Source organism: Cynocephalus volans, chromosome 5, assembly GCF_027409185.1.
Source record: "Cynocephalus volans isolate mCynVol1 chromosome 5, mCynVol1.pri, whole genome shotgun sequence".
Classification (NCBI taxonomy): domain Eukaryota; kingdom Metazoa; phylum Chordata; class Mammalia; order Dermoptera; family Cynocephalidae; genus Cynocephalus; species Cynocephalus volans.
In genome coordinates, this window is record NC_084464.1 from 111,859,938 (window position 1) to 111,883,491 (window position 23,554).

Genomic DNA, 23,554 nt, shown 5'->3' on the forward strand with positions numbered 1-23,554 from the left:
ACTGCCAGTGCCATGGGGCCTGCACGGGGTTCTGAGGCATGCATCTGGGGACGGGATCCTCCACCCACAACCAGGCACATTGCCAGCACCACCACCAACTAGGTATGGAGCATGCCAAAAACACCACCTCCATGTGGGTGGCCCACCACAGCCACGACAATAACCACGCCTGCCACAAAAGCAGCTAGATGCCACAACCACTGTGCAGATGGTCCGCCAGCCACTGGAGTGCATTGACACTAGGAGAGTCACCAGCAGAGACAAAAGGAAAGAAGAGGATGTCTCTTTCCACCAAGTTCATTCCAGAGTGACAGAAGAAGCATCTGCTCTACAATAATATTGGGGGACCTGAACACACCTCTCAGCATTGGACAGATCATCTAGGCAACAAATCAACAGAGTAACCATTACTCTTTCACAAGGAGAGAAGAAATGTAGGGTAATTAGATGGGGGAGGGGGAGGAAGAGGGGGATGGGGAGAGATTGGACAAGGGGCATAAAGAATAATTATAATTTGTAACAATATATACGCTAGTAATATAGATTTGATCAACATATGTCAATGTTGAACCCCCAAAATATGTAAATCAATTATGATTCAATAAAAATTTTTTAAAAATTTACATTTCCCTAATCACTAATAATTTTGAACTTCTTTTTATGTGCTTATTGGTCATTCACTTTTCTTTTTAAGCATATGTTCAACTTTTGCTTCTTTTAAACACTGAGTTAGAATTCTTTATATGTTCTGAATGTAAGTCCTTTGTCAGGTAGATAATAGACTTAATACTGAATGTTGGAATCTTAGAAGTAGATTTCTATATGTTCTTTTCAGTTTAATGATATTTCTAGATCTCTAGACTCCGTTCTGCTTTTCCTTCAATATGCTTATATGGCTTTATCTGTGCCAACAAATCAATATCTACATAATCATTTTTTAATGGGTGAACAGTATTGCATTAGATAAATAAATTACAACTTATTTTTAACTAAAATACCAATAATGTATAGTTAGGTATACTCGTTTTTGCTATTATAAGCTAGGCTATGATGAATACAATTATGTACATGTCTTTAATAGTTTCTTTAGGAAAATCTATAAAATAGAATTGACAGTTCAGAGGATAGGCATGGATTTTAGACTTTTATACATATTTACAACTGCTTTGCCTAATGGTTATACTCTCATCAGCAGTATGTAAGAAGGTCCTTTTCTCCATCTTAGAGAGTTTAATAATGTCTTGAATAACTTCAAACTCCTCCCCACGGCCTGCACTATTCTGACGATGTCTTCAGCAATCATCTCGTGCATTTCTTCTAACACAGCAACCCTCCAGCAACACTGGCCTTCTTATAATTCTGCTACATTCCAATCCCTTATCAAATCCTTAGCTCTGCCTTCAAATTATATCCCAAATTTGCCTGCTTCTTATGTCTGTACCGTATCACTACAGTCTAAGCTAAAAATAACTTCTCTTCATTTACCAAGTGTGGAGAACAAGATCACTGGGGGGAAAGAGGTGATTGACAGGCCAGGGTGTTGGGAGGATCATCTTTGTAGATATTGAAATCACCAAGAATTAGGATAGAGGGAGTATGTGGAGAGAGTGAGAATAACCCAGGAAACAGGAGATGAGTGGAACCAAGAAGGGCAATGGGAAACTGGAGGACATGACGTTCTAATCTGGGGGCTTTGGGGAAGCAGGGAGGGACCATGGTCTAGAAGTGGCAATCAACAGCAGGGAGGATGTCTTCCCCCCTCCAAGCCTAGAGGATGTCTTCCCCACTCATATGGAACAATTATCCAAATGACAGTGTAAAATTAAGAAAACTGAGTACAAATAAAATCCTACAAATTCTAATCAAGTATAGATAGAGAGATAGATATATATACAGATAGGTAGGTAGATAGGTAGTTACCTTTCCTTTGAAGCGTTCTGCCAGTAAATTGCTAAGTGTTGTTTTCCCTGAATACGGCGGTCCAAATATGAATACTTTACATGGTGGCGCTGGCATAGGTGGAAGAAGATAGGGACGTGGGTTCAATAAAAATGTTTTCAATGCTTCTTCTGATGAAAGACAGTATATTTTACCTAGAAAACTTAAAATATGCCACAATAATAAATAACTAAAAAGATGTATGGGCAAGTTTTAAAATTAAGTTTGAAAATCTTACTTACCTCACAGAAAAATCTGGTACTCCTGAATAAATGTTACCTTCTTTTAAATTCACAGGACATGCACGTCCCCATTTGCTTCTCTGCCATCTGTATCTTGGTGCAATAAGTTTATAAGATGCAAGGGTACGAAACAGCTCATCCTGTGAATCACAAATTCTACATTAAAAACATGGGCACAAGTTTTGCTGAAATTAGCACTATTAAATATTCTATTTCTTATTTGATAGTGCTTTACTATTTAAGAAATAATTTAGAAAGCAAATTTTGCCTTTTTTATAATCTCAACATTCTGCACTTGTCCTAGATTTTTTTTTTAAATTTTATTTTGGCGATAAACTTGTCCTAGATTTAATTAGACTAGATTTCATTTCTGTTAGAAAACCTCATTTAAACACTACCGAGCATCTTCTATCATGTGTTAGAATGAGCATAAAGTAGAGAGAGCATTTTCTATCATCTTCTTCAGAAAACAGATTCTGAAAAATTCGTATCAAAAAAGAGTCTGAAAATGTACTAGATTCTTAGTTTACCTAAGCATTTAAATAGTAAGATGTTACATAAAGATTGTCTTTACATTTACTTAGCTATAAGTGACTCTTTTTCTTAAAATCTGAAGTCTCCCTTAGCAATCCTTTCTGTTGGTGACCTCTAGAGAAGATAAGAAATAATTCTCTACAGATTGCAAAGATTGCTGAAAGGATCACCTGTCCTTGTGCCACCTTAGCAGGGGACAAGAGAACTAGAGAGAGATGGAATAGTGGGTGTTATGGTTTGAATGTCCCCTCCAAAACTCATGAGGAAATTTAATTGTCATTGTGACGGTAAGAAGAGGTGAGACCCTTAAGAGGTGATTAGGTAATGAGAGCTCTGCCCTCATGAATGGCTTAATGTCATTATTGTGGTAGTAGGTTAGTTATCATGAAAGTGGGCTTATTATAAAAGCAAGTGTGCCCCCCTCTTACACTCATGCTCTGGCTCTGGCTCTTACCCCCTTGCCCTTCCACTTTCCACCATCGGATGAAGCACGAAGGCCCTCACCATATGCTGGTGCCATGCTGTTGGACTTTCCAGCCTCCAGAAGCATGAGTCAAATAAACCTCTTTTCTTTACAAATTACCCAGTCTGTGGTATTCTGTTATAGCAACACAAAACAGACTAATTCTGTGGGCAACTGCCAGGGAGAATGGGCCCAGGTTGGTTCCCTCCAACCTTCAGATGTGGATTACACATGTATCTGCTGGCTCGAGAGTTGACTGTGGAGCACAGACGAGAGCTGCGGTGGTCTTGTCTGGACCACCGCAGCGTCTGAGAGCAAAAAAGAGATTTGCACAGCACGGATAATACATGAATGTCCACAACTGAGAGCTGGAAAAATATTCCAAATGTCTTGGAGAACTTTGGAGAAATAAGTAGTCCTTGAAAATTCCTTTATTATTATATATTATATACTATTATTATTTATTATTTTAGTCTTTTGCCCATTTTTGAATTGGGTTGTTTTACTGTTGTGGAGTCGTCGTTCTTTATACACTCTGCATACTAATCCCTTATCAGATAAATGATTTGCAAATATTTACCTCCATTCTGTGGGTTGTCTTTTCACTCTGTTTAAAGTGTCTTTTGATGAAGTCCAATTTACCTATTTTCATTGTTACCTGTACCTTTGGTGTCATATCTTGTTTTGTTTTGCTTTACTTAATGTCAGAGCCCTATCCCAGAAATTCTATTTTAACTAGTCTGGGCATTGGAATATTTAAAAAGCTTCCTAGATAGCTATGCTGTGCAGTCAGGGCTGGGAATCACTGCTTTAAACATTCCTTTATATTGATTCTCTAAAAATCACCTGCTTTTAGTTGAAGGACATCCATCTAAAGTCCATTAAAACACACAAGAACTTGAAGATCAATCAATTTTAACCAACCAGGCTCCTTTAGCATCCCAGACATTATGTAGGGGTTCTTAAACTTACATGGGTGTAGAAATCTATTCTGGATCTTGTAAAAATACATTTCCAGATCCCATCTTCAGAAATTCTGGTTCAATTAGTCAGGGATATGGGCCCAGGGAATTTGTATTTGTGGTATGCTTCCCAGGTGATTCTTTTGGAGGGGTCTGGACTGGCAAGCAGAAACACTGCTTAAGGGATATGAGTAATGACTCCAGCATACATAGTCACAACCTCTGCCCTTTTATGAAAAAGGGGGCAGGCACACTTAGTCATAGTAATCATGTCAAAGGACAAACTTTCTAGCTGAGAAATTTCCTGCAGGATTTCTGGACACTTGTAATTTTTCCTTCAGTGATGATCTAGAAGAGGAGGCCTCAGTACATAGTTTATTTTTCCCAGCCTTTGTGCTGACCAGGCCCACCTTTCTACTCCTTCAGCGCCCATTCATGTTACTGAGATCCCAGCACATATTCCAGCTATGCTGACCCACTGAGATCCAGGGATTATGCAGTCTGGGATAACAAAATAACCCCTTCCTTCAAAGATCATTTTATTTAAAATATAATATCTATTTGTAAGACTGATTTAAAAAAATTTTTTTTATTCTGTAGGTGAAACTGAACTTCCCAGAATAGAACAAATCCTCCACTTAAAAGTCCTTGTGGTCATTTTAGCACTTTGCGGTTATAATTTGATCACCATCACATCCATAGAACATCAGTGCCTCAAAAAAATTGGTCGAATGACTGAAGGAACAAATGGATGCTTAGAGAGTTGAGGACTTTTATATCTTTAATTTCTTTTTGGTGTTGCAAAATTTTAAAACTGAACTTGGGTTTCTTTCTTTTTTATTATTCCTATGGTTAATTTTTCTGATTTTATTGTTTTTCTTTGTTACAAAATTTTATTTTGTTGTGTTTAGTATCTACAAAAATATTGTGCTAGTGTCATAGCATCTTCCTAGAAGTTAAATCCATTTTTATAAAAGATTTCCTTTTAAAACTAAAAGGATATAAATTACGGTCACAACATAAACTGAAAAGGTAGACCTTTAAACAGTTAAATATAACTTACATTTTCCAGCACGTCATTAATTTCTTCCTCTGCACTCTGAAGTTTGGTTAAAACGGCTGCTCTTTTTAGGTTTAGATATTTAAGTCGATCCATAACTATCTAAATTTAAAGAACAAATGTTTAAATATGTTGGCATTTGAATATCTCAAACATTCTAAACAAGTCATGGGCTCAAGCCCATGCTCCTTTCGGGACGCTGGCTAGATCCTTGCTTGCTTCCTCCTGGCTTCTGGTGGTCTGCTGACAGTGGTCTTCTGAACCATCTTGGCTTGTATACGCCTCAGTCCAAACGCTGCCTCTGTTATCACATAGCCATCTTCTCCCTGTGTCTGAGTCTCTTCTCATAATCCATGTTGGATTAGAGCCCACCCTAATTCACTATGACCTCATCTTAATTTGACTACATATGCAAATGCCTTATTACCAAATAAGGTGACATTAACATATCTTTTTGAGGAACACATTTTGACTCATAAAAGTCTGCCCTCTGGCCCCCAAATATTTATGTCCTTAGAGGTCTGGGTCTACAGAACCTCTTTGGGTAAAAGGAAGATTGCCATGTGAAGACGGAGGCAGATGTTGGAGTCACGCTGCCATAAATAAGGAAATGCCTGGGGCTACCAGAAGTTGGAAGAAGCAAGAATGGATCCTCCCCTCCATCCAATTTGGAGGGAACAGGGCCCTACCCACACCTTGCTTTTGGACTTCTAGCCTTCAGAACTGTGAGAGAATAAATTTCTGTCATTTTAAGCCACCCAGTTTGTGGTACTTTGTATGGTAACCCTAGGAAACGAATACATACACTATGTGGAAGAATATGGGAAAAAAAGAGAGAGAGAATAGAGAAAAAGACTAGAACGTAGAGTATGAGATGAGAGATGGTAAGAGAGACAAAATTCTGTGGTAGGTTGTATTATTTGCTCACAGTTCAACCTTCCCTCCCTTTGCTTGTTAATTCCCTAGGTCATTTTGGCTGGAGGACACTTCCTCACCCCAGTGATGTGGAGCTTTTCCATGTAACTTGCTTTGGCCAATGGAATGTGGGCAGAAGTGCCACGGACCACTTCCAAACTAGGCCTTAACAGGCTTGGTGAGTTTCATTCAGGCCTCCTGGAGCTTCTGCCCTCTACCTTGAGGAAAGTGTGTCCCAGGTAGTAAAAAGGGATAACACTCTGGGTATATTTTGAAGAAGCCTGCTATGCATGCTGATGGATTGGACATGGGATGTGAGAGAAAAAAAGAGAAGAAGAGCACCTGGAAGGATGATTTTGACATTTGCTGAAAGAGGAAAAAACCAGAAAACTGTGGGAGAAGCATATTTGCAGTGTGGGGTGGGGTGGGGGGTGGACTTTTATCTTGCACATTTAAATCCCAGATGACTCTTAGACATCCAGTTGGATATACAGTAGTTAAGTAGCAGTTGAGGATACAAGTGTGGAATTCAGTGGAAAGGTCTGGTATAGTAATACAGTATGACCTTAAGAGTTGCCAGTGCTGGCTGGCTGGTTAGCTCAATTAGTTAGAGTGCCGTGTTGGAACACCAAGGTCAAGGGTTCAGATCCCCTTACTGACCAGTCACCAAAAATAAAAATAAAAAAGTTATTAAAAAATGAAAGTAGTTGCCAGTGTTTAAAGGTATTTAAAACTGTTGGACTGGATGAAGTCTCGTAAGGAATTATGGCAGACAGAGAAGAGCTCAAAAAGAGTGAGCTCTGGCGTCCTCCAACACTGGAGGTTAGAAATTTAGATTATCTAGTGAGGTGTAATGGAACTACTGTGGTGTGAGGTCCGAGAAGCCAGGGGAAGGGAGAGGAAGGAAGAAGTGATCGTCTCTGTTACATGTTGCTTCTAGATTGGATTAAATGACAACTTAAAAAATGACCACTGCGTTCGGTTATGAGGAGATCACTGGTGATCTTGGCAAGAGCATGTTCCAAGTGAGGAGCTTCTCCCTGATCTCGCTTCACCACTAGCATTATTATCATGGTGCCAGCAGTGAGTTCAAGTCAGAAGACTGGGCATTCTCTTTAATTTTTCTCTCTCTCATAATTCCTACATTAAGTTACTCACCAAATCCTGTCACGTAGACTTCTTAAATATCTCTCATATCTGTCCTCTTCCATCCATTCCTATGGTCACTACCCTAGGTTAGGCCAACACCTCTTACATGAGCAACTGCAAAAGCCAGAACTAGTCTTCTAGCACCATTTTGATTCTCCTTCCATTTTTTTCTTTGTACTGCAGTCTGAGTGTTCTTAAATAGAAATAGGATCCCTTTCACTCTCTGGCTTAAAACCTTTCACTGGCTGCCGACTCTCTCACTATAAGGACTAAACTCCTTAATATATCTTACAAGGTCTTTCTTGGAGTAAACCCTGCTTCTTTCTAGAGTCATTGCACCATTCCATCCTCTCTACCTTATCCCTCTATGTTCCAGTAGCGTTCAGTTCCTACAACTCACTATGCTCTTTCTTGCTTCTGGGGCCTTTATGTAGACTCTTCCCTCAGCACAGAACACTGTCCCACCTCCCTCTGCTCCCCTAGTCTCAAGGCCTAATTCTTACTTGTCCTTTAAGTTTCAACTTGAAAATAATTTCAGACAGGTGGCCCTTCTTACTAGACTAGGTTTTGTTCCACTGTCACGAGCTCCTATAACACCTTATACTACTCTGACTGCAACACGAACCTCCCTTTAAATATTTATATCCCCAATATATTGGATACTACATGAAGGGAGAGACTCATGGACTCACCTGCCTCCTTCCCATCTGTATCCCTTGAGCTTATAATGCCAGACACCTGTTAGGTGTTTAAGAAACAGTTCCTGTATTTTTGTATTATCCTATTATTTTTTATAAAATATTTTTTGGTTCCAATTTCTCCACATCCTCACCAACACTTGTTATTATCTGGTTTTTGTTTTGTTTGCACTTTCGCCATTCTAGTGGGTGTGAAATGGTATCTCGTTTTGGTTTTGATTTGCATTTCCCTAATAACAAATGATGTTAAGCATCTCATCATATGCATCTTATCAAATCGTATAGTATCATATGCAAATTGTTGCCATTTGCTTTTACTTTTCTTTGAGGCACTTTTTGTCATACTGAGATTTTAAATTCAAATGTAGTTTTGATTTAAATATGGACAGATGAATAAACAGAATATCAAGTTTTTAAGTGTCAAAATGAATTTTTCAAAAATAAATTGTGTTAAAATGTAAATATATTTCTCTTTATAAAAATATATACAACACTGTCAATAGTTTTTTAATCTTCCAAACTGTGAGATATTCTTACTGATCACTGCACTCACCATAAAGAGCTCCTCTGATGACTTATTTCCATCTACCTCAATGAGATACTGGGGATTGTGTTCAGCCATTACTTCCTGCAGATCATAGAGAGAAAAAAGAAAAAACAAACAACTCTTATAACCCAGCATTATTGGGAAAACTGAACACAAGATCAGAATGTTAATATGCTATACAGAAATCTTAAATATTCTATAATGTATGTTATTTTCAGTGCTCGAGATATTTTGCAAAAGCCCAAACTAGTCTTCTTACCATGAATTTTATCCTCTTTCAGTTTTTCCATTTTTTCTCTACCCTGAAGTTTTAAGGTCCTTCCCAATAAGAAATGTTTCAGGACATCTGTCTATCTGCATATATTTGTAGCTTTGCTATCTGATTTCAAAACCATAGAAGAGTCTGATTGAAATTGAAGTCACAGACTTTTTCACATAGATACCAAGCACCATTTAAAAAATATAACATATTTTTATTATTTTAAGACAAATTTTTCTTATAGAAAATTAAAAAATGAAAAAGTAGAAAGATGTCTTTAATCCAGCCGCCAAAAGGTAAGTACTATTATTTTTCTCCCATCTTTTAGTCCATGAAAAATTCTTTTGCATATTCAACAGCTTACTTTTTCACATAACATTATAATTAACCTTCCCCTATACTTTTTTTTTTTTTTTTCTTTTTCGTGACCGGCACTCAGCCAGTGAGTGTACCGGCCATTCCTATATAGGATCCGAACCTGCGGCCGCTGGGAGCGTCGCCGCGCTCCCAGCGCAGCACCCTCCCGAGTGCGCCACAGGCTCGGCCCTCCCCTATACTTTTATAAGATCACTGTCAATACAATATTTTAATGGTTTATAAAATTACATACTGAGGATGTAACACAATTTATTGAATGTTCCTCTGTTGTTTGACATTTAGGTAGGTTACCATATTTTGTTAGTTGTTTTCTAGTATTTATATATTTTATAAAGTTTTAAAAATCGGTTAATGGACATAAAGAATGTTTACATTTTGTAATGATGGATATGCTAATTATCCTGATGTGATCATCACATATCGTACACATGTATTGACATTTAACTCTGTGTCCCACAAATAAGTATAATCAGTTAGGTTTCAATAAGAAAAAAATTTTTAAAGAATAAAGTTTTAAAAATTATGCTCTTTTTCAATAATTACAAAAGTAACTGTACTAACTACAACCAGTGAAGGAATGCAAACAAATACATAGAAACTGTTAACGTGACCCCTCCCTGCTCCTACACTCTGCCTTCCCCAATCAGGTGTGTCTTTTTCCTCACCATTCTCCTTATTGTTATGAATATATGCACACATATACATGTTCGATAAAACTGAATAAGCATCCTTTTGCTATATCCTGATATACTGGATATATAGGCCAGATTTCCAAAAGTATGTTTTAATATTAATAGGGTTTCCTATTAATATTAATAGGGAAACCTTTTGGGTTTCCAAATGGTTGCAGCAATTCAAAACTCTCACCAGCGGGCCGGCCCCGTGGCCCACTCAGGTGAGTGCGGTGCCGTTGGCGCTGAGGCCGCGGGTTCAGATCCTGTAGAGGGATGGCTGGTGCACTCACTGGCTGAGCGTGGTGCGGACGACACCGAGCCAGGGGTTACGATCCTCTTACCAGTCAAAAAACAAAAAACAAAAACCTCTCACCAGCAATGTAGGAGATGTTCATCTCTTCCTGCCACCATCAGCTATTTTAGTTTCCAAATTTCTGCCAAACTGAGTTGAAAAATGGGATTATTTACTTTTTATTCCCCTGGTGAGGTTCAGCATTCAGATATCCATCCCTGTAACCTGCCTAATCATAATCTCTGTGTATTTTTCTATTAGATTGTTTCTTTTCTCTAACATTCATGGAAAGTCTTTAACCCTTATATGTTACATAGATTGCAAATACTTTTCCTTTCTATGCATTATCTTTTGACTTTACTTATGGTGTCTTCTGCAATATAACATATTTTTATAATCAAATATATCTGTTTTCATTGTTTCTGAATTCCTTTCTTTTTAAAAATTTTATTTATTTTTATCTTTCTTTTTTTGTTTATTTATTTATTTTTTTAGCTACCACTTATGAAGACATGCAGTATTTCTCTTTCTGTGCCTAGTTTATCTCACTTAACATAATTTTCTCTTAAGTTCATCCACGCTGCTGCAAATGGCAGAATTTCATTCTTTTTTATGGAAGAGTAGTATTAATGGAATAAATGTGTTTATACACCACATTTTCCTTACCCAGTTGTCCACCAGTAAACATTTAGGTTGGTTCCATATCTTGGGTATTGTAAATAAAGCTGAATAAACATGAGAGTGCAGGTATCCCTTTGACATGATGATTTCCATTCCTTTGGTATACCAGCAGCAGAACTGCTGGATTCTATGGCAGTTCTATCTGTAGTTGTTTGAGGAACCTCCATACCGTTTTCCATAATGGCTGCACCAATTTATAGTCCCACCAACAGTGTAAGAGGGTTTCCCGTTCTCCACATCCTCGCCAGCATTTGTTATTCTCTGTCTTTTTGATAATGGCCAGTGGAACTGGGGTGAGATGATATCTCAATGTGGTTTTGATTTGCATTTCCCTGATGCTGAGTGATGTTGAGGATTTTCTCACGTGTCTGTTGACCATTCATATATCTTCCTTTGAGAAATGCCTGTTCAGCTCCTTTGCCCATTTTTTAATCAGGTTGTTTGTTTTTTTTTTACTGTGAAGTTGTTTGAGTTCCTTGTATATTCTGGATGTTAATTTTTTGTCAGGTGGACAGTTTGCAAATATTTTCTCACACTCTGTAGGTTGTCTTTTCATTCTGTTAATTGCTTCTTTTGCTTTGCAGAAGCTTTTTAGTTTGATATAATCCCATTTGTTTATTTTTCCTTTTGAAGCCTGTGCTTTTGGAGTCATATTCATAGTCTTTGCCCAGTCCTATATCCTGAAGTGTTTTCCCTGTTTTCTTTTAGGAATTTTATAGTTTCAGGTCTTATATTTAAGTCTTCAACCCATTTTGAGTTGATTTTTTGTATATGGCAAGAGGTATGCGTCTAGTTTCCTTCTTCTACATATGGATGTCCAGTTTTCCCAGCACTATTTATTGAAGAGACAGTCTTTTCCCTGCTCTATGTCTTAGCGCCTTGGTCAAACATCAGTTGGATGTAAGTATGTGGGTTGATTTCTGGGTTCTCTATTCTGTTCCATTGGTCTGAGCACCTGTATTTACAGTACTTTGCTATTTTGGTTACTACAGCTTTGCAGTATAATTCAAAGTCAGGTAGTACTATGCTTCTGGCTTTATCATTTTTGCTCAGGATTGCTTTGGCTATTTGGGGTCTTTTGTTGTTCCATATGAATATTAAGACTTTTTCTATTTCTGTGAAGAATATCACTGGTATTTGGTATTTTGATGGGGATTGCATTGAATCTGTAGATTGCTTTGGGTAGTATGGACATTTTCACAATGTTAATTCTTCTAATCCAAGAGCATGGAATTTCTTTCCATCTTTTTGTGTCCTCTTTAATTTCTTTCAACAGTGATTTGTAGTTCTCATTGTAGAGATCCTTTGCCTCCTTTGTTAACTTTATTCCTAGGTACTTTATTTCTTTGTTGAGTATTGTAAATGGGCTAGTTTTCTTGATTTCTTTTTCTGCTAGCTTGTTGAAGTATAAAAATGCTACTGATTTTTGTGTTGATTTTGTATCCTGCACCTTTACTGAAATCATTTATCAGCTAAAAGTATTTTTGTGGAGTCTTTAAGTTTTCCTACATATACAATCATGTCATTTGTAAACGGACAATTCGACTTCGTCTTTTCCAATCTGGATGCCCTTTATTTCTTTCTCTTGGCTTCATTTTTTAAAAATTCTTTTTTCCTTTTTTGTCTGCCTGGGTTATTTCAAAAAGACTAAGATCAGAAATTCTTCTGCTTGTTCTAACCTGCTGCTCAAGCTCTTGGCTGTGTTTTTTATTTCATGGAATGAATCCTTCAACTCCAAGAGTTCTGCTACATTCTTTTTTAAGGCATTAATCTCTTTGCACATTTCCCCCTTAGATCCTAGGTACTTTTCCTGATTTTGTTGTGTCATCTAACTGAGTCTTTTTGTATATCATTGGGTTTCCTTAAAATTGTTGCTTGGAATTCCTTTTCAGTCCTTTCAAGGGCTTCTTGCTCTATAGGGTCTGGTACTTGAGAATTATTATATTTGTTCATTGCTCTCATATGTCCTTGTTTTTTCATATTTCTAGTATCTCTATGTTGATGTCTAGTCATCTGGTAGGGCATTTGCTTTTTCTATTCCTCTGGAGTGGGCTTTGAGGAGAGAGACTTCCTCCTGTAGATGTGTTTTATAATGACTGTGAGTGGGGTGTTTTAGTATTGGTTCTGGGTAGATGCAGTAGTGTAGTCTTCATGTGGGTACTTCTGCCTAGTTCAGTGTTGGAATTGCATGTGAGTGCCTCTGTGGCCAAGTTTCTTGGGTACCTAGTGATTCCTTGCTGAGTTTGGTGATACTACATTGGTTCATCCAGGACATGAGCAATTTCTCGAGTTCTTGGGAGAAGTGCCTTGGTGCCCTGTCACTCTTTGGCTGTGGTGGGTGACCCTGGGTGGGCCTGCTTGGCACCCTGGCTAGCTCCCTGTAACCCTGTTGGATGTACTGGGATATACTAGTGAGCCTCAGTTTGAATGGGTGAGCCTGGGTGGGGTTTCTCTTTCCTCTTTCCTATAGGCAGGGGCTCTTCCTGAGTCCTCGCTTCCCCTGGTTTGGGATGGGTTAGTGGTGATTGGAAATTTTCTTCCTTACTTTATTTGGGTGTCCTGGGTTTCCGTAATCTTGGGGGTTCTGCATGTGTCTCTCCCCAGGTGAAGGCAGTCCCATGTGCTGTGCACGTACCCCCCATCCCCAGGCATGCTACCACATATGACAGCATAACTCCCCCATGGGTTGGGCCACTGGGTCGTGGGTCTGCACTCTCTCACCTCTTTCCCCAGGCTCCTCTGGAGATTCTCCTTCTGTCTATGCTGACAAGTGGTCAGTGTCAGGGGACAGCCTATAAGGTGGTGGTGGCTGCTGATGTGGTGGTGAGCCGCCCTTGAGGAGGCAGTTGCTGTGGCAGTGGCTGTTGTGGACTATCTGCTCAGTGCCAGTGTCACTCCTTTCTTATTTAAATTAGATTTTCTCTAAAGATTATATTAATATTCTTCTAAATTTCCTTCTACTACTTGTTTCTATTTTTAATATTAAAATCTAAACTTTCCTGGATTTTATTTTTGTACATGTACGATGTTGAATTCTGTCTGATCCCTGTGTTCCCCCAAAACAGGGACGGCAGAGAAATAAGATTCACCTCCGTCCTTCCTCCAGGACGCAGATAAAATTGGTATCCAACCTTCCTCATGACTCCACAAGACTCAAGTACGGCTCCCTTGTTTACTTGCTTCCATAAACCCCAGACCCCTTCTATTTCTTTAGAAGGTCCTTATTCATGAACATTCTCCCTTTTGTTATAGCCCGAACAAAGTCATCTCCTTAATTTTATAGTGCATTTTGTTTTCCACAATACTGTGCGAGGTTAGATTCTCAGGGTCTGTTTTCTTCTAAACAGACAGCAGATTATGCCAGCATTACTTATTTAATCATAAATAACCATGTTCTGCACCAGGCAGTATGTAATGCTCTTCAGCTAGATTCTTAAGAACGGACTTACAAAGTTGAAAGGTATGAACATTCCTAAGGAAATGGATACAAGAGCCAGGAATCAAGTTAGGATTTGAAGACAGACAAGAATGAGGAAGTAGCCTTGTCTTACCCCCAAAGCAGTGTGCAGGACATAAACCCCAAAGCAATGCCACTTAGTCTGTTCCTATTTGCTTCCCTTGCATCTCTTCATGGTACATTGAACTTTACTGGTCTTGGCCTCCAAGCAAAATGATACCTCGACCAGGTCAGAGGAGACCAGAATTGTAGGTTCTTACCTTTTATGGCTCTCCCTGACCTCTCCCTCTACACACATCAGGACCCTGCAATTACCATATAAGGCAAGTCTTTGACTATTCAGCAAGTGTCACTTAGGCCTAAAGTCAGGTTCTTGGCTTGGAGATTCTTGCTTTGTTAGCACTAGAACTGAATTCTTATCTACGTTTTGCTGCAGGGCCTAGAAATTTTCTACTTCCGCACTTTTTGTGGACAAGCTATCAAAAAATGGCCATACTAATTTATATTCCTTTTAGCAGAGTATGAGTGTCTGCTTGCTAGCATTAAGAATTCTTATTACTTGCTCATCTTTTTAAATTTGATCATGGTAATGATATTTCATTTAGGTTAGCATTTCTTTAATATCAGTGAGGCTAAACATTTTTCTACAAGTTTTGCCTTTCATTTTTGTTAATTGTCTGCTCATATTTGTTGCCTATTTATTTAAAGAGGGCATAATTTTGTGGGTTTAAAAAACATTTCTATAATCTTTTAATATATCAAAGTTTTAAATCTTTTATCATAGTTAATGTATATATTTTTTCAGTTTGTTGTCTTTTAATTTCAGTGAGGTTTTATTTATTAGCTTATTTAATGTCCAGAAGTTTTACATTTGATTAAGTTGAAGCTATCACTATTTTTCCTTTGTGATCTTATCGTTTGTTCAGCTGAACATTTATTAAGCATTTAGTGCTCACCAGACTTTGGGCACTGCGCTGGCTAAAGGCCATGTGAGCATGTATAACCTGGTCCCTGTCCTTAAAGAGACTACCTCTGCATGTGTTCCCCCATGAATATAGCTTTCTAATGTTCTGAATCTGATTCTAAATATGCTTTATTTCATACCCAGTGCCAGCCAGTTAAGGAGTACTCAGGATACTTTGTTGAAGGAAGAAAGAATGATATCGATAGGCCTGTAATTTTAATTTACTCTTAGGAAGCTATGTTTAAAGGTCAGTGAGAAAAAAAGAAGAGGTGGTAGGGAGAATCCAAAGCCACACATAAGAAAGCAAATGTGGTTCTCATTTTGGGGGATGAATGATAAGAATAAAAATGATCCACTCATTTTTTTGTTTAAAAAAATATAAACATTATAAAACTGCATAAAACAAATTATTTTAGTTTATCAGATGGGAAGAGGCAATTTAAGGAGAATTTTTATTTGTCTTCGTAGTTCTGTTGCTTAGCATAGTGTCTGGCCAAATACTCAAGTTCAATAAATGTTTGTTGTCTAAATCTCCAACACAACTGACTATACTTGGCAGAGTCTTCCCTGGATTTTGACCATATAAAATATGCTTTTCACATAATTGTAATGTCAGAAACCATACTTTTAAAACACTAATTATTTTGTTTGAAACTTTCCTATTACAATATATAATGGCCTTATCATGTTTACATATGATCAACTTTGAATGGGGTACCAAAGAAACAAATCTGGGGATAGCAATTGTTTAGATTGCAATTTAACTAAATTAACAATTCTTTTTAGAACAAAAGGTGCACCTTAAATGTTTTGACAAACCCGCAAATTATGGATTGAAAGTGCTCTTTACAAAACAGTCTCTTAACATGAATTTTCCAATCCCCATCCATAAGTGAACTTCCATAGTAACTTTAGAAAAATGTAGCTCATTTGTCACTTTACAGCAACAGATTTGCTGGGTAAAATAACATTGCTGTTGGGGGCTGACCCTGTGGCTCTCTCTGGAGAGTGTGGTGCTGGGAGCCCCGAGGCCGCAGGTTTGGATCCTATATAGGGATGGCTGGTGCGCTCACTGGCTGAGCACGGTGTGGGCGACACCAAGCCAAGGGTTACAATCCCCTTCCCGGTCACAAGAAAAAAATAAAAAAATAATATTGCTGTTGGAAACAGCCTTTGGGATGGAAGTCTTTTTCTAACAGCTTTCTACCAAGCTCAAGAGGAGAATCAGATAGTACATGGGGATGAAGACATGTGGAATCTACTTAACCACGGGTAAAATACAAATATCAATATTCTCATTTCCAGCAATATGTCTTGTTCTTACCTCCAAACAACGAAGAATTATATCCTTATAAAGTTTAACAGTGTTTTCAACATTTTCCAAATAATCTTCAGGCCTCTGAACTAGATGTTGAATAATTTCAGCTACCATCTGCATTTCAGCAATAAATGCCTAAGTAGAAAATAACAGATTTTCAATATATTTAGGTCAATGATTATTCAATTTGCAAGCCACGTTCCTCCGTCGTTACACCTAGATGCCATTTGGAGGTGAGAAGCAGGTGGAGGGAAAGATTAGAGAACAAGTGTTTTTAAGAGCGATGGAACACTCCTAAGGGATCTTTATCAGATGGGATAAAGTTTAAACTGACGTGGATACTTACTCATTTCTTTTTGCTCCCCAATAAGTAGGGAAGAGTAGGGGGCAAATGTCATATTTTTAGAGACAAAATAATGAAATTATATTTTCTCTGAATACCTGAGCTTATAGTTCATTTGTTCATTCATTCATTCATTTGGTAAGCATTTACTGAGTACCTACTATGTGCTAGGCACTGTTCTAGGAGCTTGAGATACAACAGTGAAAAAACCAACTAATACCCTGGGCTCATAGAGCTCACATTGCAGGTGGGGAAGACAGAGCATAAACAAGTAGGCAAATAAATACATAACATATTAGGTGGTGGTAAATAGTAGGAAGAAAACAAAGCAGGGTAGAGCGGTGGAGAGTGATGGGAGAAGGTGTGATTTTATATCAGGTGGTCACGAAAGGTTTCTCTGAAGAAGTGGCATTCAAGCTGAACACAGAATGAAATGAGTGAGAGAGACACACAGTTTTCTAGAGAAAGAACATTTCAAGACAGAAGAATAATATGTGTAAAACTTCTCAGCCCAAGGCCTGGACATGGTAAGTGTTCCATATTATATTTATTATCATAATTATTCATTCTTTCCAGTTTTTATCAATGCATACCCATACATATTTTACGCGGTTTGAATCATGTTATCTCTATAAGTCATTTATAAATTGTTTTAAACATTACTTTAATGGTCAAATAATACATTAATTTACTTGACTATACAATTATTTAATCACTATTCTATAGTTAGACAACATGAATGTTTCAGATTTTTCACAATTATAAATAATGTTGCAATGAATAGCTTTGTACATAAATCTTTATAATGCTCATATGTCCCTTAGAATAGTTCCGAAGAGTGGACTTACTGAACCCAAGGTTATATATTTCGAAGTGGCTCAATCTATACTCTTTTCCAAAAGATGCTATCATTCTTTTCTCTCTAGGAGAAGGCTCTGCTAGCATGCTCACGTGACTCTTTCAGTCGCTGTCCAACCTCTCATTAAGCACCTATTATCTGCCTAGCACTGTTACAGGCACTGGAGATAATCCCTGGGGCACTAAGTTTACAGTTGGTGGGATATAAGCGAGTAAAAAGTCATATAATTTCAGAAAGTGATTAGTCCTATGAGGAAAATAAAGAAGTGTAAAGGGCTAGACTTGTGCTGTCTAACATGGAAGCTATTAGCCACATAAAACTGTCAAGCACTTGAAATTTGGTGAGTGCAAATTGGAATGTACTGTAAAATACACACCTGATTTTAAAAACTTAGTATGAAAACAGAATGTATCATTCTTGGAATTTTTATGTTGAGGATATGTTGAAATAAAATTTTGGATATATCAAATTAAATAAAATATGTTATTAAAATTACTTTTGCGTGTTTCTTTTTACTTTTAAAAGCATGGCTACTAACAAATTTATTATCACATATGGCTTGCATGGTAGTTGTATTGCACAGCACTGGGTTAGAGGGCTGCTTGCTGGATGGTCTCTGAGGATGGAATACCTGGGGTGAGGCCAGGGTGAGGAGGAGGAGCAGCCACGTGAAGAAGGCCCGGAGAAGAGTGTAGTGGGAGAGGGGAGAGAAAACAGTCAGTCCAAAGGCTACAAGTGTGAACAAGCTTAGCACAGCTGAAGACAAGCTAGAAAGCTAAAGTGGCTGGAATACAGTGGGCAGGCAGGAAGAGAGTAGCCAGGGTTGAGATTAGAGAGGCTGGGTGCTTGGCCTTGTAAGCCATGTGAGGGTGTTTGGATTTTAATGTAGAGGTAATGGAAGGTCACCGAGGGTTATATTTTTAAACAATGAATCTGGCTTCTGTAAGGAATGGACTGGGAGAGGGAGGACTGAGAAGAGTGGAAGCCAAGAGAACATTTACAAAGCCATTGCAGCCGTTCAGGGAGATTGTTTATTTTATTTTTTTTATTTTTATTTATTTTTTGTTTCTTTTAGCTCTTTATTTTTTATTTATTTTTTTTTAAATTTTATTTTGTCGATATACATTGTAGCTGATTATTGCTCCCCATCACCAAAACCTCCCTCCCTTCTCCCTCCCCCTCTCCCCCCCAACAATGTCCTTTCTGTTTGCTTGTTGTATCAACTTCAAATAATTGTGGTTGTTATATCTTCTCCCCCCCCCCCCGGTTTGTGTGTGTGTGTGTATGTGTGTGTGTGAATTTATATATTAATTTTTAGCTCCCTCCAATAAGTGAGAACATGTGGTATTTCTCTTTCTGTGCCTGACTTGTTTCACTTAATATAATTCTCTCAAGGTCCATCCATGTTGTTGCAAATGGCAGTATTTCATTCGTTTTTATAGCTGAGTAGTATTCCATTGTGTAGATGTACCACATTTTCCGTATCCACTCATCTGATGATGGGCATTTGGGCTGGTTCCAACTCTTGGCTATTGTAAAGAGTGCTGCGATGAACATTGGGGAACAGGTATACCTTCGACTTGATGATTTCCATTCCTCTGGGTATATTCCCAACAGTGGGATGGCTGGGTCGTATGGTAGATCTATTTGCAATTGTTTAAGGAACCTCCATACCATTTTCCATAGAGGCTGCACCATTTTGCAGTCCCACCAACAATGTATGAGAGTTCCTTTTTCTCCGCAGCCTCGCCAGCATTTATCGTTCATAGTCTTTTGGATTTTAGCCATCCTAACTGGGGTTAGATGGTATCTCAATGTGGTTTTGATTTGCATTTCCCGGATGCTGAGTGATGTTGAGCATTTTTTCATATGTCTGTTGGCCATTTGTATATCTTCCTTAGAGAAATGCCTACTTAGCTCTTTTGCCCATTTTTTAATTGGGTTGCTTGTTTTCTTCTTGTAAAGTTGTTTGAGTTCCTTATATATTCTGGATATTAATCCTTTGTCAGATGTATATTTTGCAAATATTTTCTCCCACACTGTTGGTTGTCTTTTAACTCTTTTAATTGTTTCTTTTGCTGTGCAGAAGCTTTTTGGTTTGATATAATCCCATTTGTTTATTTTTCCTTTGGTTGCCCGTGCTTTTGGGGTCGTATTCATGAAGTCTGTGCCCAGTCCTATTTCCTGAAGTGTTTCTCCTATGTTTTCTTTAAGAAGTTTTATTGTCTCAGGGTGTATATTTAAATCCTTAATCCATTTTGAGTTGATTTTAGTATACGGTGAGAGGTATGGATCTAGTTTCATTCTCCTGCATATCGATATCCAGTTATCCCAGCACCACTTGCTGAAGAGGCAGTCCCTTCCCCAGTGAATAGGCTTGGTGCCTTTGTCAAAGATCAGATGGCAGTAAGTGTGTGGGTTGATTTCTAGATTCTCTATTCTATTCCATTGGTCAGTGCGTCTGTTTTTATGCCAGTACCATACTGTTTTGGTTATTATAGCTTTGTAGTATAGCTTAAAGTCAGGTAGTGTTATGCCTCCAGCTTTATTTTTTTTGCTGAGCATTGCTTTGGCTATTCGTGGTCTTTTATTGTTCCATATAAATGTCTGAATAGTTTTTTCCATTTCTGAGAAAAATGTCTTTGGAATTTTGATGGGGATTGCATTGAATTTGTATATCACTTTGGGTAGTATGGACATTTTCACTATGTTGATTCTTCCAATCCAAGAGCATGGAATATCTTTCCATCTTCTTGTATCCTCTCTAATTTCTCTCAGCAGTGGTTTGTAGTTCTCATTATAGAGATTTTTCACCTCCTTGGTTAACTCAATTCCTAAGTATTTTATTTTTTTGGTGGCTATTGTAAATGGGCAGGCTTTCTTGATTTCTCCTTCTGCATGTTCACTATTGGAGAAAAGAAATGCTACTGATTTTTGTGTGTTGATTTTGTATCCTGCTACTGTGCTGAAATCATTTATCAATTCCAACAGTTTTTTTGTAGAGGTTTTAGGCTGTTCGATATATAGGATCATGTCATCTGCAAACAGGGACAGTTTGACTTCATCTTTTCCAATCTGGATGCCCTTTATTTCCTTCTCTTCTCTGATTGCTCTGGCTAGTACTTCCAACACTATGTTGAATAGGAGTGGTGAGAGTGGGCATCCTTGTCTAGTGCCTGTTCTTAAAGGAAAAGCTTTCAGCTTTTCCCCATTCAGGATGATACTGGCAGTGGGTTTGGCATATATGGCTTTAATTATGTTGAGATACTTTCCCTCTATACCTAACTTATAGAGGGTCTTTGTTATGAATGAGTGCTGAACTTTATCAAATGCTTTTTCAGCATCTATAGAGATGATCATATGGTCCTTGTGTTTGAGTTTATTAATATGGTGTATCACATTTATTGATTTGCGTATGTTGAACCAACCTTGCATCCCTGGGATGAATCCCACTTGATCGTGATGAATAATTTTTCGTATGTGTTGCTGTATTCTGTTTGCTAGTATTTTAGTGAGGATTTTTGCATCTATATTCATCAAGGATATCGGCCTGTAGTTTTCTTTTCTGGTTATATCTTTACCTGGTTTTGGTATCAGGATGATGTTTGCTTCATAGAATGAGTTTGGGAGATTTGCGTCCGTTTCAATCTTTTGGAATAGTTTGTAAAGAATCGGTGTCAATTCCTCTTTGAATGTTTGGTAAAATTCTGCTGTGAATCCATCTGGTCCTGGGCTTTTCTTTGTTGGGAGCCTTCTGATAACAGCTTCAATCTCCTTTATTGTTATTGGTCTGTTCAAATTTTCTACGTCTTCACGGTTCAGTTTTGGGAGCTTGTGTGTGTCCAGAAATTTATCCATTTCCTCCAGATTTTCAAATTTGTTGGCGTATAGTTGTTTATAGTAGTCTCGAATGATTCCTTGTATTTCAGATGAATCAGTTGTAATATCGCCTTTTTCATTTCTAATTTTTGTTATTTGAGTCTTCTCTCTTCTTTTTTTTGTTAGCCATGCTAATGGTTTGTCAATTTTATTTATCTTTTCAAAAAACCAACTTTTTGATTCGTTGATCTTTTGAATTGTTTTTTGGTTTTCAATTTCATTCAGTTCTGCTCTGATCTTAATGATTTCTTTCCGTCTGCTAACTTTAGGATTGGATTGTTCTTGTTTTTCTAGTTCTTTAAGGTGAAGTGTTAGGTTGTTCACTTGCCATCTTTCCATTCTTCTGAAGTGAGCATTTAATGCAATAAATTTTCCCCTCAATACTGCTTTTGCAGTATCCCACAGGTTTTGGTATGATGTATCATTGTTTTCATTAATTTCAATAAACTTTTTGATTTCCTGCTTGATTTCTTCTTGGACCCATATGTCATTAAGTAGAATGCTGTTTAATTTCCATGTGTTTGTATAGTTTCCAGAGTTTTGTTTGTTATTAATTTCTAGTTTTAATCCATTGTGGTCTGAGAAGATACATGGGATAATTCCAATTTTTTTGAATTTATTGAGAGTTGATTTGTGACCTAATATGTGATCTATCCTGGAGAATGATCCATGTGCTGCTGAGAAGAATGAATATTCTGAGGTTGTTGGGTGGAATGTTCTGTAGATATCTGCCAATTCCAATTGGTCTAGAGTCTTGTTTAGATCTTGTGTTTCTCTACTGATTCTTTGCCTAGATGATCTGTCTAATATTGACAGTGGAGTGTTCAGGTCCCCTGCTATTATGGTATTAGTGTCTATTTCCTTCTTTAGGTCTAATAGAGTTTGTTTTATAAATCTGGCTGCTCCAACATTGGGTGCGTAAATATTTATGTTTGTTATGTCTTCTTGATGGATCAGTCCTTTTATCATTAAGTAGTGTCCCTCATTGTCTCTTTTTATGGTTTTTAGTTTAAAGTCTATTTTGTCAGATATAAGAATAGCCACTCCAGCTCGTTTTTCTTTTCTGTTTGCATGGTAAATCTTTTTCCATCCTTTCACTCTTAGTCTGTGTGAATCTTGATGGGTGAGGTGGGTCTCTTGTAGGCAGCATATAGTTGGGTCCTGCTTTTTGATCCAGTCAGCCAGTCTGTGTCTTTTAATTGGGGAATTTAAGCCTTTAACGTTAAGAGTTGTTATTGAAAGGTGTTGATTTATTCCTAGCATTTTATTGGTTGTTTGGTTGTCTTAGGTGTCTTTTGTTCCTTGCTTTCTGATTTACTGTTTGGTTTCTTTGTTTGTTGGTTCCTTAGGTTGTAGATAGTGTTTTTGTTAGCTTGTTTTCTCTTCATGAATGCCATTTTTATTGTACTAGCGGGTTTAGATTTTTCTTAGGTTTTTATGGCAGTGGTAGTTATTTTTCAGGAACCAAACCCAGTACTCCCTTGAGGATTTCTTGTAAGGGTGGTCTTGTGGTAGTGAACTCCCGCAGTTTTTGTTTGTCTGAGAAATATACTATTTGCCCCTCATTTCGGAAGGATAGCCTTGCAGGGTAGAGTATTCTTGGCTGGCAATCTTTGTCTTTTAGTATTTTGAAAATATCATCCCATTCCTTTCTAGCTTTTAGGGTTTGTGATGAAAAGTCTGATGTTAACCTGATTGGGGCTCCCTTATAAGTGATTTGACGCTTCTCTCTTGTAGCTTTTAAGATTCTCTCTTTGTCTCTGAGTTTTGCCAATTTGACTATGACATGTCTTGGAGAAGGCCTTTTTGGGTTGAATACGTTTGGAGATCGTTGAGCTTCCTGGATCTGAAGATCTGTGATTTTTCCTATACCTGGGAAGTTTTCTGCCACTATTTTGTTGAATATGTTTTCAATGGAATCTCCATTTTCCTCCCCTTCTGG

General features: G+C 37.8%; 1 protein-coding gene across 1 annotated transcript in view; it reads right to left on the reverse strand.

The window, feature by feature from the left end:
* AK9 (adenylate kinase 9) overlaps positions 1-23,554 on the reverse strand; it is a 144,099-nt gene that overhangs the window by 87,820 nt on the left and 32,725 nt on the right. The window contains exons 8-12 of the mRNA XM_063096676.1: positions 16,538-16,666; positions 8,515-8,589; positions 5,203-5,301; positions 2,181-2,320; positions 1,921-2,101 (exon numbers count right to left, since the gene is read on the reverse strand). Coding sequence (XP_062952746.1) covers positions 1,921-2,101; positions 2,181-2,320; positions 5,203-5,301; positions 8,515-8,589; positions 16,538-16,666 — 624 coding nt within the window. The remainder of the gene's footprint in view (positions 1-1,920; positions 2,102-2,180; positions 2,321-5,202; positions 5,302-8,514; positions 8,590-16,537; positions 16,667-23,554) is intronic.